Source organism: Odocoileus virginianus, chromosome 2, assembly GCF_023699985.2.
Source record: "Odocoileus virginianus isolate 20LAN1187 ecotype Illinois chromosome 2, Ovbor_1.2, whole genome shotgun sequence".
NCBI classification, from domain to species: domain Eukaryota; kingdom Metazoa; phylum Chordata; class Mammalia; order Artiodactyla; family Cervidae; genus Odocoileus; species Odocoileus virginianus.
Window position 1 is genome coordinate 14,865,046 of NC_069675.1, and position 17,725 is coordinate 14,882,770.

Here is a 17,725-nt window from a genome sequence, read left to right on the forward strand (position 1 = left end):
TAGTCAGCCCACTATAGTAATCAAAGATTTCCTGCTTCTATTAACACTAATTGACTAAAGGATTATAAAAATGCATTTTTATTTGAAGTATATAAAGTTTAAATGCATTGTTGGCCAGAAACAAATAGACTGCCAGATAGTTTTTCCAGCAAGATAGGTTTATTCAGGATCATCAGAGAACTTCATTTTGGTAACCACAACCATGGCAAGTCATGTATAAGTTCCCCTTTCTGATCTCCGAGCTCTATTTAATTGAAATATATATTTGGTAATTTCTTACATTTCCTTCTGTTGATCAAGATGTTTCTCTGAAAGTCTCCCTAATCAACAGTCAGTTTTTCTAGTTTCAGTGGGTTTTTGTTCCTCTATGACAAGAAGGCGCTTTCCTGGGTGTAGAGCCTCATGTCAGAGGGAAAGTGAAGAGATTGGACCTTCCTCTAGTTGCAGGGAGCACGGGCTTCTCTCTAGCTCTAGTGCTGGGTTTCTCATTCTGGGGGCTTCTCCTGTCGTCCAGCAGGGCCTCTAGGGAGCGGGGGTCCAGTAGCAGGGCTTAGTTGCTCCATGCCATGTGGAATCCTCCCAGACCAGGGATCACACCTGTGTCCCCCTGCATTGGCGTCAGTTTCTTAACCACTTGATCACCAGTTAAGTCCAGACAGAGTTCTTGTATGGAATTCACTGGACTCCTCTTCGATGGGTCTCTAATTCCCTGAAATGGTACCTCAGTGTTGGTAGTAAGGGCCCACGTGCTTTGGCAGGACCGACTAAGGCTTTCATCAGGTAGTCTGGAGGGTTCTGACCTAAAGAGGTTTAGGAATCAAAGATGCAGTCTTTTCAATTATACGGCAGCTGGGCAAGACCTCTTCCACCGGCCCCTTGGGTGGGCGGTGCAGGACGACTCCACGCCCTTCACTCCTTCCAGAGCGCAAGGCTACGCCTCTGGGGGCGGGACTGAGGGGGACCAAGGCCCCTCCTCCAAGTCCCGCCCCTTCCCCCAGCTTGGGGCGGGGCATCCTCACTGGGCATGCTCGGTACTAAGGGCTCGCGTTGGTCTCCTAAGCGGAAGCAGGTTCAGCGAGTGTGCGTTTTTTCCCCAGGGTTCTCCGCGCTGCTGTCATGGCCGCCTCCTTGTTCCGCTATCTGCACATGGTGCTCTAGGCTTTGTATTTACAGGAACAGTCGCCGCTAGTCGTCGGCGTCTTGGTCGCTCTAACTTTCACTTTGTTTTTTTTGACTCCTGTGTGACCCTCGTAGGAATCTTTTGGCTGCAGCAATGTCCGGGGTGATGTGGACCCCGGAGTTGGCAGTTCTGAGGGGCTTCCCTACTCAGGCTGAGCGGCAGCAGTGGAAGCAGGAGGGAGTCGCCAGTTTGGGTGAGAGGGGTGCACTTGCCAGGGAGGGATTTAGGCTATCGTGAGGACTGTGGGGAGAAGAGGTGGCGGCGGCCCGATTTCTTAAGGCTTCAGGTTGTTGCATCCTTGACCTGGTGGGCGTGGTCTTCAGGTTTCGGACTTGTCTTCACCCTAAATTTTTCCGAGTCCAGGGATTCTTTACCGTCTGAGCTACCAGGGAAGCCCTCAGTAATAATGTCAATTATTTTTATAATCCCTTAACATTTATTCAGTCATTTACTTCTTATAATAGACATATAGACAGTATTTTTATTCCCTTTTTGCAGATGAAGACGTTTAAGTACAGATTAGTTAATTTATTCACGGTCTCACAGCTAGTAAGTACAACAACTGAAATGAGGCAGCAAAGATGTAATCTTGTAAGCAAAGCACATTTACCAGAGAAATAAAGAGTTAAAAGGCACATTTTCTACAGGGTTATAGGTTCACGTTGGTTGTGGGGTTTAAGCTGGACCCAAAAGAGAAATATCAGTTTAGGACAGTGTGTGTGTGTGTGTGTGTGTGTGTGTGTGTTTAACACAGTATATACGTATAAGTGATGTGTGTGTAGGGGGGTGTTATACACAGTAGGGGCTTCAGGAGAGAGAGCGTTTCTGAAGTCTGAGTCTGGAAGTCTTATGGAAGAAATCAAACTTGACCTGATTTTTGATTCAAGAGTAAGACTAGTAAGTGGAAAAGAGTTCCCCAGGAGGAAATCAGTGTAAAAGTGTGGAGGCAGGAATGTGCATTTGGATATTAGGGGAGCAATAAGTGCACCAGCTTTTCACCAGGTAGTATGGTTGGGCTTCCTTGGTGGCTCATAAACAGTAAAGACCTTGCCTGCAATGCAGGAGACCTGGTTGGATCCCTGGGTCCAGAAAATCCCCTGGAGAAGTATTCTCCAGTATTCTTGCCTGGAGAATTCCATGGATAGAGGAGCCTGGTGGGCTGCTGTCCATGGGGTTGCGAAGAGTCAGAGGCGACTGAGTGACTGTCGTTTTCACTGTCATGGTGGGGGTAGTGGGAGCCAGATGGTAAAAGGAAATGCTCTATGGAAACTTTTCTGTTCTCAGTAGGATTCCTTTTGAATTCTCAGCAGAAGGATGATGTTCCTTGCTAATGAGGAATATTTTTTCTAGATCTAACTTCTGCCTTACTGTTCATTATATGGATGAGCTCCTAATTCTAGGAGAAGTGATGGAATTTGCACAGTGCTTTGTGATTAATTTATAGGAAGCGTTCTAGATATATACATTTTTTTTTTGCATACTGAAATGGTAATAGTGTTACCCTTTACAATATGAAAATAGTTTTTTTGATTATTGTACAAATTTTCTTTCTATTACAGAGAGTGGATCTTTCCTACAGTTGTTGCTAGAAGGGAACTACAAAGCCATATTGTTAAATTCATTGACTCAAAGTATTTTAAATTCAGCAACAATAACTGAAGAAAAGATTGACAGCTACCTGGAGAAGCAGATAGTAACATTCCTGGATGACTCAGCAGATTTGGACAAAACCAGAAGGTAGAATTTTATTTGAAATTTTCATAGAGAAATGAATTTTTGAATACATTTGGTAGTGTCTTGACAGTGTGTAAGGCACACTGACTTTTGCAGTTTTTGGAAAACCTGGCTTTATATTCAGTCAAGACTCTTGATGTATGTAGTAATCTACGTAATAGCTTCTGTCCAGAGGACCATGGAGAGTGAAAAGGTAAAGTGGTGTAGGATGTCAGAGTTTCATATATAACACTAACTTATGATTGGGTGGTAGCTGCCAACCACCAAGCTTCCAATTGCTTAGGTCTCGTAGGTTTTAGCCATACTTAAGACTTCAGACCTTCTTTCCTTTTAACATGAAAGTGTACACTGTCCATCTGGCTATTTATAGATTTCTGAGTGAGAATTATAACTACTTTTATTATTTTTAGATTGTTATCTTTAATGTTTTTATTATGGAACCCTTGGTTTATCTTCTTCCATTGATGTTTATGTAATTTAATAGTATTTAGTATAAGGGATAGTTGCACAGCAGTTAACCTAATTTTTTCAGTGGCTTATCTTTTATTCTTGTAATTTCGTTAAAATACTCCACTGTCTTTGGCAACCACGTGGTTTTAGTTTTCTTTAAAATATGCAGTTTTGTTTTATCATAATTTGTAAGAAATGACTTCATTTTAGTTCTTCAGCAAATCACTTACTGTGCTTGGTGTTGAGGTTGTAAAGATGAATAAACTAATCTGTATCAGGAGTTCATAAAAGAATACTACTACAGACATGTTATTTCACTTATAAAATGTCGTTTGCTTTAATTTTTCTGGCTTACTGGTAGCTTCTCATTCCTCTCATGTTCCTGTTATTTTGCTGTCAGGTGTTTGTGTGTTATCATAGCTTTCTGTGGTGCTCGTGAGAACACACACGTGTACACAGATGCATCATACACTGGTTGACCAGAACTCTTCTTGACACATAGAGCTGAGAAGAGACATTTCAGTTACCTTATTTTGAGGTATTTGAAAATTAAGCTGTATTCTTAGCTCTCCTTGAGGATTTTGGTGTTTAGTTATGACGTTCACATTAGGGCTTATGCATTAAGACCTTGCTGCGCGCCTGTTTGCCCAGGTTTCCCAAACCTCTGACCACACACAGCCTCTGGCCTTCCTTTGCTCTGCTTTCAGTTGCACTGTATCCGGAGCATTCTGGATACTGTGGGCTTGTAGGTTTGGTTTTTTCTTTTCCCATAAAGAATCTTCCTTTTTGAGGTAGGGCCTAGGGAATATAGTAGGATTCCTGTAGCACTGTGCTGAAGAAAAAGTGAAAGCAGTCATCCCGTTCCTCCAATATTCCCTAAGCCCTACTTAAAACGGAAGATTCTTTAAGAATCCCATGGACTGTATAGTCCCCGGGGTCACAAAGAGTCGGACATGACTGAGTGACTTTCACTGTCACTTGTGTCTTAATCTATAGGTTGGCGAATTACCTCTGGTGGGTCAAGGCCAAAGTGCCTAAGAATGATGCTTACATTTTTAAAAGGGTTGGGGAAAAAAGAAACATGTGTGACCTGTAAAGCCTAAAATTTTTTCTCCTTTGCAGAGGAGAAATTTTTTCTCCTTTACAGAATAAGTTTACCTGCTGACTCCTGTCTTCAGCCAAAGTAGGAAGTGAAATATCTGTGTTTTGTTGTTGTTGTTCTAAGTTTGTATGTTTGGATAATAAAATGTCTGGAAACAACTTTTTATTGTCAGTTTTCCTGTGTATAAAATCAATTTTTTACCCAGTCAGTGTCAGAGCTGTTAAATAGAACACAAGGCAAAGTTCTCAGTGTCTGACTAGGTCCTAAACCAGTGCTGTTCGAGAGAATTTCTGTGATGATGGAGATACTCTGTATCTGCACCATCCACTGTGGGAGCCAGTACCCATGTGTGGCCACTGAGCACTTGAAATGTAGATAGTGTGACTGAGGGGCTGAATTTTTACGTTTTATCTGTGTGTGGGTTTATACATAGTTGTGTCCAACTCTTTGTAGCCCCATGGATTGTAGCCCACCAGGCTCCTCTGTCCCTGGAATTTTCCAGGCAAGAATATTGGAGTGGGTTGCCATTTTCTTCTTCAGGGGATCTTCCCGATCCCAGGGATAGAACCCACATCTCTGGTGTCTCCTGCCTTGGCAGGTGGATTCTTTACCACTAGCGCCACCTGGGAATTAATTTAAAGAGCCATATGTGATTCAAGGTGATTGTGTTGGACTTTGCAGACCTAAACTGTGTAGATAAAAAAAAAAAAAAAATTTTTTTTGTAATACTCTCAGATAATCTCACTGTTGATATCTTACATTTTTCTTAATAACACTGAAATGAAACGGTAGTGTATTTGTGCTTATACATAATGGTTTATGTTTATTTCTTTATTCTTATATGCAGACAACAGAAGATATTCCTACTTGGTGTGAGCAGTTTGCAACTTTTTGTTCAGAGTAACTGGACGGGGCCTCTTGTTGATTTACACCCTCAGGATTTTTTGCCATCTGTTTTGTTTCAGCAATTCAGTGAGGTACGCTTCTTAGAAATGTCATATGTAGGTATTATTGTGTTTATTCTTTAGAAATGGATCTTTATAAGCCAGAGTTAATAGTAGATAAGAGAGAAACATGAGTTTGTGGCTTGTACAGAACCTACTAAGAATGCTTGTTCATTGATCAGAGTTTCATGTAATTCAGAATTTCTATTGTCAGTGTCAAACGCCTCTTCAAATGCTCCTCATTTTATGGAGCTCTGTTACCTGCTCTGTTTATTAAAGAATGGACAGCTATACCAGTCCTCCAGCTGCATGTTACCACAGCTACACAAGGATACTTTCTGAAGAAGTAGAAAGTCTGGAGATCTGTTTAATTTTGTTGCAGAGAAGTTTTGTGGCTGTGCTTAAAACAGTTCCTGGGAAGGTTTCCTCTGTGTCACAGATATACTTATTTGTATGTACTTAAAGTGTCTGGCTCAGAGATGCTCCACGGTGATGATTCTTAATATCCATGTATGGAGGTAATGTTATTCACCTGCCTCAGTAGGTCATCAGTAGAGCTTGCAGTTTGAACTCCTCAGTTGTGTTCGAGCACATAGAGCTAGGGTGTGGGGGAACATGAAATGCCTTAAGAAGAGTGACTTAGCTATCGATCACTCAGCCTGGAAAAAGGGCACCTTAACTTCCAGAACTTACGCAAAGAGACCTGTTTACTGTTCCCTGCTTTCTCAGAATTAGAAATAGCTGATGAAAGGGGAATGGAGTTGTTAGAGATCAGTGTTAATAATTTGATGGTAGGTGGGAAGAGAATTACAAAAGCAGTCATAATCTGAAGCCCTAGCAGTTACTGCTGTACAGTCAGTTTACTGAGTCATAATGTTATATTGTGATAGAGTAATTAAGATTCATCGTGCTGGCTCTAAATCATTATTGATAGGTTAAAAGCCCTTCCATATTTTATGTCTAAGAAGGGAATTTAATCTGCACCTTAATATCTGGAACGTCTCACTTCCTCTTTGACTGAGTATGAAACAGTTTCTGGCCTCTGTTGCTGTGCAGTGCAGGTTAGAAACCTACCAAAGTTGCAAATATGTCCTGAGCCCTGATGTGTGGTTGGAGTGGTGCCTCATTCCCCTGTGTTGTATCAATTGACATATCCTTTGATGAGAAGACTGAGGCTCACAGTGGGAAGAGAAACTTGCAGAGGCTTTATAGCTGGGGGATTGGAACCCACATTTTCTGGGTCCAAATCCAGTACTCTTTCTGCTGTGCTAGTGTGGACCCACCTGTGGAGTCAGATAGCAGTTCAGACAGTACAGAAGTGGGTTACATGAGAGAGTCAAACTGTAAGAAGCATTGAAATGAATAGAGAGACGTGTGGAAAGTGAATTTTGTCTGAGAAGACCTTTTAGTCAAGGGCGGACCTTGAGGTAGAACCTGAAGGGTGATGAGGGAAATGGATCGGTGGGGAAGAGGAGGAAATGCGGTCTAGATGTAGTCACGTGAGCACAGGTTTAGAGGACAGAGAAGTATGGTGTTTGTGAGGGCTCTACGAGAGGGCTGCTTTGAGCCTGTTGGAGCAGCCGTAAAAGATGGGGCTCAGGCCAAATCGTAGGAATTTTTCACTAAGACATTGATTTTAATCTTTTTATTGTAAGTACATCTTATTCTCAAAAAAGCATACAAAATGTGTGCAGTTTAAGTAATAAAACATCTTTGTTTCCACCACCTGGCTTGAGGGAGGGAACATCACCAGCCTTGGAGAATGGAACTTTCGGACTGCTCTTGTTTAGGTGTTGAGCCCCTTTGCCATTGCGGTGGCTCTGTGGGCCCTGGGCTGGGAGAGCCTTGGAACTGGTCTCGTCAGGGTTAGTGGCCTTCTCTAGCTACCTGGTGTGTACCACAAACCATAGCATCTTCTGCACGTGCTCTGACTTGGAAAAGGTTGGAAAAGCATTAGAAGGTCTCCTGTGTGTGCTTCTTGGTGACATCCCCAGCCCCCTTTCTCATGAAACACTCTCATGAATTTGGTTGTTAACATTCCATTGCTTTCTTCATAGTTTTAGCACTTACGTATGTATGTATCCTCAAAACATACTGTTTAGTTTTGCCAGTTTCTGAACTTTTTATATGTTAAATAAGCAGGGTGACAATATACAGCCTTGACATACTCCTTTCCTGATTTGGAACCAGTCTTTTTCCATGTCCAGTTCTAACTGTTGCTTCTTGACCTGCATACAGATTTCTCAGGAGGCAGGTCAGGTGGTCTGGTATTCCCATCTCTTGAAGAATTTTCCACAGTTTGTTGTGATCCACACAGTCAAAGGCTTTGGCATAGTCAATAAACAAGTAAATAAAGCTTATTTAACTTATATGCAGAGTACATCAGGAGAAATGCTGGACTGAATGAGGCACAGACTGGAATCTAGATTGCTGGGAGAAATATCAATAACCTCAGATATGCAGGTGAAACCATGCTTATGGCAGAAAGTGAAGAAGAACTAAAGAGCCTCTTGATGAAAATGAAAGAGGAAAGTAAAAAAGTTGGCTTAAAACTCAACATTCAGAAAACTAAGATCATGGTATCTGGTTCCATTACTTCATGGCAAATAGATGGGGCAACAGTGGAAACAGTGACGGACTTTTTTTGGGGGGGCTCCAAAATCACTGCAGATGGGTACTGTAGCTATGAAATTAAAAGATGCTTGCTCCTTGGAAGGAAAGTTATGACCAACCTAGACAGCATATTAAAAAGCAGAGACATTACTTTGCCAACAAAGGTCCGTCTTGTCAAAGCTGTGGTTTTTCCAGTGGTCAGGTATGGATGTGAGAATTGAACTATACAGAAAGCTGAGTACAGAAGAATTGATGCTTTTGAACTGTGGTGTTGGAGAAGACTCTTGAGAGTCCCTTGGACTGTAAAGAGTTCTAACTAGTCCATCCTGAAGGAAATCAGTCCTGAATGTTCATTGGAAGGACTGATGCTAAAGCTGAAACTCCAATACTTTGGCCACCTGATGAGAAGAGCTGACTCATTTAAAAAGACCCTGATGCTGGGAAAGATTAGAGGCAGGAGGAGAAGGGGACAACAGAGGATGAGATGGTTGGATGGCATCACCAACTCAATGGCCATGAGTTTGCGTAAACTCTGGGAGCTGGTGATGGACAGGGAGGCCTGGCGTGCTGCAGTCCATGGGGTCACAAAGAGTCGGACATGACTGAGTGACTGTACTGAACGTTATATAAATGAAATAAATTGTGTTCTGTGACTTGCTTTGCTTAGAGGTATATTTTTGGTATTATAAATTATTCATTTTTACTGTTGCATAGTATTCCAGTTGTATGAATGGACCACAATTTATATATCTGTTCTACTCTTGATGGCCACATGGGATGTTTCTGTTTTTGGTAGTATATTATGTACCATGCTGTTGGGAACACATGTGGGAATCATTTGTAAGAGTTTCCAAGCACAGCAAAACTTAAAAAAGGATAATGTTTGGTGCAATGAACTAAATGAAGGAGGCTGTTTTTACTGCCCACCCCCTTCTTAGGGCTATGGTTAGGCACCCTGAGGGCTGAGAGGACTGATGTTTTACCACTCTTGTAAATGCTTCCCAGGACTGAGTTGGGAGGCTCTGCTGAGGACATGTATCCATGAGTGGAGTTGCTGTGCTCTCGGGTGTTTGCATGTTCAACTCATCTTACTTGTGTCAGGTTGTCTTGAAGAGAATTATTCAGTTTATACTCTTTACCAGCAATCTGAGAATTTGGAAGATAGAGGGAGTTGAAGTTTATAAATTGGGGAGTGGCATATCAGTATTTTCCAGTTGTCATTTTCCTGTGTTTATTGATGTTTCATAGTTCTTATGAGGACAGATATTTGTGAATATACTTCATGGTCTTGAAGTATAGTCATCAAAGCCAAATTAATTTTCCCTGCCTCCAACTTATGGCCTTGGCATTTTTAGCACTGTTGTGTGACCGCTGGTCTAACCAGCCTCAGGGGAATAGCACTGAAGGTTAACGTCTGAGTAGGTCCCTCTCACACATAAAAGTTGATCTTTTAGTAAACTGGTTTTATATCAGATATATCTCAGGCTTCCAGATGTTGACTTTTTTTCACTGTTCTGATTAATAAGTATTTTTATATGTCTTATGCTCTCTTGACTGAAGAATTGTTGCTAAGGGACTTGTAACTTTCATTTTATCTATTTTAGTTGAAAATATAAACTGTCCTTTTTAAAACTCAGTCATTTCCCCAAACCTCTGTAAGCATGCTTAGAGCTCGGTTGGAATATCAGTGTTAGATCACAGGAGTAGATAGAGACTGCTTAACTTAAGCAGAAGATAGAAAAGCATTCAGTTTTTTGATAATAATGACATAAAATAACTTCAGGAAAAGAAATTTGTTTATTCATGCATTCACTCCTTTACTTGTTTATTATTTGCCATGTAATTGACATTCTCCGAGAACTTAAAGAGAAGGAGGTTTAGTAACCAACCTCTGACTTTGAGTATCAGAAGAAACGAGATCTAAGTAGTATATCACGGAGTATCTCTTTGTGTAATTTTCTGTTTGTTGCCCTGTTAAGTCACCTGTTTATTATCTTTAAGGATTTCATTAGAAGATAATGATCTAAATTTGTGCTACAACAGGTAGATGTCTTTTTTGTCTCAGTGTGATTAGAAAAGGATTCTTTTTCTTAAAGTCATGTCTTGTACTTCACCAGTTTGGTTGGGATGTTAGGAAATAAAAGATCGTTAAGTCCACCTAAAAGGCAAGATGATTCGGTGAGGCTTCGGGTCCAGCTTGGGCGCGTTAGGCAGGGTCTTCTCTCAAGTCCTTCAGCAGTGGATTTGCCGGTGTAATTGGTACCTCCACTTGGAGGTCTCGCAGGGACCCTCAGACTCATCGTGTCCACACTGGCTTCATGGTGAGGTTCTTCTCCAAACCCGGTCCTCTGCTGTGTCTGTGTCTCAGTTACCTACACCACCGTCATGCAGTTGTCCCAGTCAGAAGGCTGGAAGTGAGCCCGGCCCTGTCCCAGGGGACTTCCTCGTGCTTAGCCTAGGTCTGAGGGGAAGGTGTCATGAGATGGTAGGAAGAATACTGGCTTGGGAGTTGGAAAACCTGGGCTGTAATCTCTGTTCAGATGCTAACTTTGGTGTGATTTTAGACTGAACTGAACTTTTTTTGTTCTGTCTTCTAAGATTGAGGCAGTTGTAATACTTCAGAATAGTTCCTTGATTATTGAACTTAAAAAAAAAAATTTATTCTACCCTCAGTGTAGGTTAACAGTAAGCTTTATCGGTGGTTTGCTGGTGGTCATTCACATGGTCTTTATTCCTCAAGTACACTTCTCAGTGATGATGAAAGGCTGTTCCTTTCGTACCTTTTTCGAATGTTTTTATAAAGCATTGAGCCTGGCACTGGCATCACTTGAATTTTTTAGTTCTTTTTTTTTTTTCCCCATTTATTTTTTATTAGTTGGAGGCTAATTACTTTACAATATTGTAGTGGTTTTTGTCATACATTGACATGAATCAGCCATGGATTTACATGTATTCCCCATCCCGATCCCCCCTCCCACCTCCCTCTCTACCCGATCCCTCTGGGTCTTCCCAGGGCACCAGGCCTGAGCACTTGTCTCATGCATCCAACCTGGGCTGGTTATCTGTTTCACCCTAGATAATATACATGTTTTGATGCTGTTCTCTCGAAACATCCCACCCTTGCCTTCTCCCACAGAGTCCAAAAGTCTGTTCTGTACATCTGTGTCTCTTTTTCTGTTTTGCATATAGGGTTATCATTACCATCTTGTTTAATTCTTACAAGAACCCTATGAGTTGTAGGTTCTGTTATTTGATTTTATAATTGAGGAAACTGAGGCTCAGTTAAAAGAAATCTGCCTGTGCCCACAAACTAATACAGTAAAAGGACTCCATCCTGTGTCGGTGACTTAGAGCCTGTGTTCCTGATGTTGAGCAGTCCTGCTGCTGATTTTGTGGCAGCTGTCAAGATTATTCAGCCCACATTTTAAAAACATGAGTGTCTGGTCCACCATAGAAACTCTGTTTCAGTTGAGAAATGGATTTTTCAGAGACCTCCCTTTTGGGCAGCCTCTGTTCACGTTGGTCCATGATTACCTGCCTACTCAGCATCTGATATGTAAGACTTAGTTGTTCTTTGGTCTGATTGTAATTAAGGGGCAGCTGTGGTTTGTAATGTCATTAGCTGACTGGTGAAGCATATATGAAATGTAGGTGTTTAATATGTGAAATATGTGAAATATCCCTTTCACATAGGGATGGCTTTACTGAGAAAATGCTTTGTTATAAGTAAATCTGTAAGATAATGGTGCCTCTTCAATAGTAGCATTTTCTTGATTGTTCTGCTCCTCTAAAGTATAAGCAGATGGGTGGTCATTGGTCAGGGCAGGCTGGAATTGTAGATCTCTAAAGGCATTTTTAATATTAGGACTTGGTCCAGTGCCAGTTGCTGTGTAATAGATTAATGATTGTGTTTCAGAACTGATTAACTGGAAAATATGTATCCTTATAAGACATACAAAGGTTAATTTTTTTCTAAATTATTTGATCTTAATTTTTTTTTTTTTTTCAGATCAAAGGACTGGATGCATTTGTTCTGGGTCTGCTTGTTCTAGATGGTGAATCAATCTACAGCCTGACCACACAGCCTATCCTGCTGTTATTAGCAAGAATTATCTTAGTGAATATAAGACATAAACTGACAGCTATTCAGGTAAGGAAAGAAAAGGAGCCAGGAGATTCAGACCCAGGTGTGACTTTTGTGCTGATTAGCATCAGACTTTAGGTGTGATGCTGACAATGTCTTGGTATATTTATTTTCTAAGTCTTCCTTAGGTATTTAATTTTATCTCCCCTCAAGAGATTAGTCTAGTATAAAATGAAACATTGTCTCTTTAATAGAATTATATATATGTGTTGTATGTATGTATGCATGTGTCTAAGTGTTCATTCTCTGAATCTTAAAAGTGGGTTTAGAAACATCCATCACAGTCTTTTATGAATTTCATGTAAGGATAATGAGCAGTAGCCAGAAGCATGAACAGCACTTACAGTAGATCTTAAGTTACTATTACTGTTTCTTGACTCATGTCCTGCGTTGATTGATATTTGGGTTGGGTTTAGTAGAGCATTTGTTCAATATCCATTGTATGGTTTCTCTAGGTCACATATAAATTAGTGAGAAAAGCTAATATGCAGTAGGAGGTGATAAAAACCACAAGAGAGAATTGATGAAAGTCCTTGAGGAGTGTTGGTTCTGTTGCAGCTTCTCAACTGTCTGCTGCTAACTCTTCAATCTGTCTTGCAGTGTGAAAGCAGCTGCAGATAATATGTGAATGGGTGTGACTATACCAATGAAGCTTTATTTATGGACATTGAAATTTACATTTCATATCCTTTTCACATGTCACAAAATTTTCTTTTCTTTCTTTCAAAACTGTAAGAACCAGTCTTGGTTTTGGGCTGAAGGAAAACAGGTGGAGAGCTGTTTCTGACCCACAGGCTTGAAGCTTCCTGATTCCTATCCTGATCGTTGCACCTTAGGCATGTAGACCTTGTATTGCCAGAAATAGTAAATCTAAATTTTATATGAAATCTCCCAATTTCCAAGTGTTAGCTAAGAAAGTTTAAGAAATAATATTTCTATGGATAAAATGGAACTTGGTCTGTACTGTATAAGGGCTTGTTTCCCTGAACATTTAGGTTGAGACAAAGAAGAGGTAAAAAGGGAATCATGCCTCTTTCAGCAACTCTCATGAGAGCCAGAAGGTTTGGAATCAGTTGTACCAAAACGGTTTTTACTTGATGGGTTTCAGTGTATACTAGCAGATATAAGGCCTATCTTTGATCTTTTTAGTGATCTTAGTTTGAATAAAAGAATGTTTTTCTAAGTTGATTTGAGTTAAATGATCTTATAGACTGAGTAGTACTTGACCCTAAAGAAAGTATCAAGACATGAGGTTGCTAAATGGTATCATTTTCTTTCTAGTGAGACTAATGGTCATTAATGAGTTAGTGACACAGTTTTCTTGATGGAAAACATTCATCAGCATGCATATTAAGTAGGAATGTATCAGGTTGATTTTTTATTAAAAATAAAAATGATTTTATTTTTGTGAAACAATAAAGATTTTTTTCCCACCCGAATGGGACTGGTGATAGAAGCAAGTTTCAATGCTGTAAAGAGCAGTATTGCATAGGAACCTGGAATGTTAGGTCCATTAATCAAGGCAAATTGGAAGTGGTCAAACAGGAGATGACAAACATGAACATCGACATTCTAAGAATCAGTGAACTCAGATGGACTGGAATGGGTGAATTTAACTCAGATGACCATTATATCTACTACTGTGGGCAGGAATCCCTTAGAAGAAATGGAGTAGCCCTAATAGTCAACAAGAGTCCGAAATGCAGTACTTGGATGCAATCTGAAAAACAACAGAATGATCTCTGTTTGTTTCCAAGGCAAACCATTCAGTATCATGGTAATCCAAGTCTATGCCCTGACCAGTAATGCCGAAGAAGCTAAAGTTGAACAGTTGTATGAACCTACAAGACATAGAACTAACACCCAAAATAGATGTCCTTTTCATTATAGGGGACTGGAATGCAAAAGTAGGAGGTCAAGAAACACCTGGAGTAACAGGCAAATTGGCCTTGGAGGACAGAATGAAGCAGGGCAAAGGCTAATAGAGTTTTGCCAAGGGAACGCACTGGTCATAGCAAACACCCTCTTCCAACAACACAAGAGAAGACTCTACACATGGACATCACCAGATAGTCAACACCGAAATCAGATTGATTATATTCTGTGCAGCCAAAGATGGGGAAGCTCTATACAGTCAGTAAAAACAAGACCGGGAGCTGACTGTGGCTCGGATCATGAACTCCTTATTGCCAAATTCAGACTGAAATTGAAGAAATTGGAGAAAACCACGAGACCATTCAGGTATGACCTAAATCAAATCCCTTATGACTATCCAGTGGAAGTGAGAAATAGATTTAAGGGGCTAGATCTGACAGAGTGCCTGATGAACTATGGATGGAGGTTTGTGACATTGTATAGGAGATAGGAATCAAGACCATCCCCAAGAAAAAGAAATGGAAAAGTCAAAATAGTTGTCTGAGGAGGCCATACAATTAGCTGTGAAAAGAAGGGAAGCAAAAAGCAAAGGAGAAAAGGAAAGATATACCCATTTGAATGTGGAGTTCCAAAGAATAGCAAGGAGAGATAAGAAAGCCTTCCTTAGCGATCAATGCAAAGAAATAGAGGAAAGCAATAGAATGGGAAAGACTAGAGATCTCTTCAAGAAAATTAGAGATACCAAGGGAACATTTCATGCAAAGGTGGGAACAATAAAGGACAGAAATGGTATGGACCTAACAGAAGCAAAAGATATTAAGAAGAGGTGGCAAGAATACACAGAAGAACTATCCAAAAAAGATCTTCACTACCCAGATAATCATGATGGTGTGATCACTCACCTAGAGCCAGACATCCTGGAATGTGAAGTCAAGTGGGCCTTAGGAAGCATCACTATGAACAAAGCTAGTGGAGATGATGGAATTCCAGTTGAGCTATTTCAGATCCTAAAAGATGATACTGTGAAAGTGCTGCACTCAATATGCCAGCAAATTTGGAAAACTCAGCAGTGGCCACCGGACTGGAAAAGGTCAGTTTTCATTCCAATCCCAAAGAAAGGCAATGCCAAAGAATGCTCAAACTACTGCACAATTGCACTCATCTCACACCAAGCCAGCCTTCAGCATTATGTGAACTGTGAATTTCAGATGTTCAAGCTGGTTTTAGAAAAGGCAGAGGAACCAGAGATCAAATTGCCAGTATCTGCTGGATCATCAAGAAAGCAAGAGAGTTCAGAAAAACATCTATTTCTGCTTTATTGACTATGCCAAAGCCTTTGACTGTGTAAATCACAATAAACTGTGGAAAATTCTGAAAGAGATCGATGTACCAGACCACTTGACCTGCCTCTTGAGAAACCTGTATGCAGATCAGGAAGCAGCAGTTAGAACTGGACATGGAACAACAGACTGACTCCAAATAGGAAAAGGAGTACATCAAGGCTGTATATTGTCACCCTGCTTGTTTAACTTATTTGCAGAGTAGTACATCATGGGAAACTCTGGGCTGGAGGAACCACAGGCTGGGATCAAGATTGCCCGGGGAATTATCAATAACCTCAGATATGCAGATGACACCACCCTTATGGCAGAAAGTGAAGAAGAACTAAAGAGCCTCTTGATGAAAGTGAAAGAGAAGAGTGAAAAAGTTGACTTAAAGCTCAACATTCAGAAAACTAAGATCATGGCATCCAGTCCCATCACTTCATGGCAAATAGATGGGGAAACAGTGGCTGACTTTATTTTTCTGGGCTCCAAAATCACTGCAGTTGGTGATTGCAGCCATGAAATTAAAAGACACTCCTTGGAAGGAAAGTTATGACCAACCTAGACAGCATATTAAAAAACAAAGACATTACTTTGTCAGCCAATGTCTGTCTAGTCAAGGCTATGGTTTTTCCAGTGGTCATGTATGGATGTGAAGATTGGACTATAAAGAAAGCTGAGTGCAGAAGAATTGATGCTTTTGAACTGTGGTGTTGGAGAAGACTCTTGAGAGTCCCTTGGACTGCAAGGAGATCCAACCAGTCCATCGTAAAGGAAATCAGTCCTGGGTGTTCATTGGAAGGACTGATGCTGAAGCTGAAACTCCAATACTTTGGCCACCTGATGAGAACTGACTCATTTGAAAAGACCCTGATGCTGGGAAAGATTGAGGGCAGGAGGAGAAGGGGATGACAGAGGATGAGATGGTTGGATGGCATCACTGACTCGGACATGGATTTGGGTGGACTCCGGGAGTTGGTGATGGACAGGGAGGCCTGGCGTGTTGTGGTTCATGGGGTCACAAAGAGTCGGATGCGACTGAGCAACTGAACTAAACTGAGTCTGTAAAGTACATACACCATTGTTAGTAATTTGTTACTGTTTGAGTAACAGGAGTTTTGGCCTAGGAATCAGCCCGGAGTTTGCCTGCCTCAGCCTCTTACCATCTCTGTGACCTTAGGCCAGTGCATTACTCTGAGTATCAGTTTCTGTATTTATAAAATGGACTTAAGTTGGCAAACCTTTACTGGGTTTCTTTTGAGTACCATCATGCTCCCTCCCTTCTAGAAGGTTATTCACTAGTATAGCTTATCAATCAGAGCAAGTAATATGTGCTCTAGTCAGGAGACAGGATTTGGGAACTGTCTAAAGCAAGACTTCAAGTTTCCTTTTTCATTAATGCCTCAGATTTTCTATTAAGTGATTCTTGATAGATAGAAAAAGACACTTTGATTTTCTAGTAAAAAAAGAAAAATAGATTATGCTTTCTTTCTTTGTTTCACACTCCCCCTTCTCCCATGTGAAGATTTTGGATTAAAGAGTTAGTTTATAGATCTGATTTTAGGAGCTGAGCATCTTAAGTCATATGTTTTTTAACAGGGCAATCTGTTTGACTGGATCCATCTTAAGTCCCATGTCTAGAAAAGGAAAGAATATGTTGCCAGACCTGACTCACTTACTGCTGACAGCAGATAAGGACAGATAATTGGAATATAGACTGACTTCATTAGCTTAGTGATAGGAAAAGAATGAAAATGAGGCAGCAAGTCAGGGAATCAAATTAAAAATTATGTGAAACTTCTTTCTATTAGATAATTCTACCTTTCCTTTCCTTACATGGCCTGAGGAAATAGCATTAGTAACTAGAAAGGATTTTGTCATAGAGTCAAAATTCATTTGTGGTTTTATCATTGTTGCAACAGTTGTGTGTAGCAGTTTAGGAGGGAAACAGGCAGTTTTACCCCTTGATCAAATGAAGAAATTAAATTCAAGTAACAGAAAATGCTTTTGGTAATTAAGCATGATATCTGGTTAGTAGGTATTGCTCTGGAGAAGGCAGTGCCAACCCACTCCAGTACTCTGGCCTGGAAAATCCCATGGACGGAGGAGCCTTGTAAGCTGCAGTCCGTGGCGTCGCTAGGAGACAGACACGACTGAGCGACTTCCCTTTCACTTTTCACTTTCATGCATTGGAGAAGGAAATGGCAACCTATCCAGTGTTCTTGCCTGGAGAATCCCAGGGACAGGGGAGCCTGGTGGGCTGACGTCTGTGGGGTTGCACAGAGTCAGACACGACTGAGGCAACTTAGCAGCAGCAGCAGGTATTGCTATAAAAGAAAGAAAATTTTTCATACCTTT

The 17,725-nt window shown here is 40.8% G+C and overlaps 1 protein-coding gene across 2 annotated transcripts in view; it reads left to right on the forward strand.

Moving 5' to 3' along the window:
• Positions 1 to 1,069: 1,069 nt before the first annotated feature.
• The window catches only part of TTC27 (tetratricopeptide repeat domain 27), a 162,487-nt gene continuing 145,831 nt past the window's right edge, over positions 1,070 to 17,725 (forward strand). The window contains exons 1-4 of one of the 2 annotated variants that reach the window (XM_070476658.1): positions 1,070 to 1,373; positions 2,740 to 2,917; positions 5,314 to 5,443; positions 12,033 to 12,173. In XM_070476658.1, coding sequence (XP_070332759.1) covers positions 1,274 to 1,373; positions 2,740 to 2,917; positions 5,314 to 5,443; positions 12,033 to 12,173 — 549 coding nt within the window. In that variant the 5' untranslated portion in view covers positions 1,070 to 1,273. The remainder of the gene's footprint in view (positions 1,374 to 2,739; positions 2,918 to 5,313; positions 5,444 to 12,032; positions 12,174 to 17,725) is intronic. The other variant, XM_020880848.2, reaches the window with a different exon arrangement.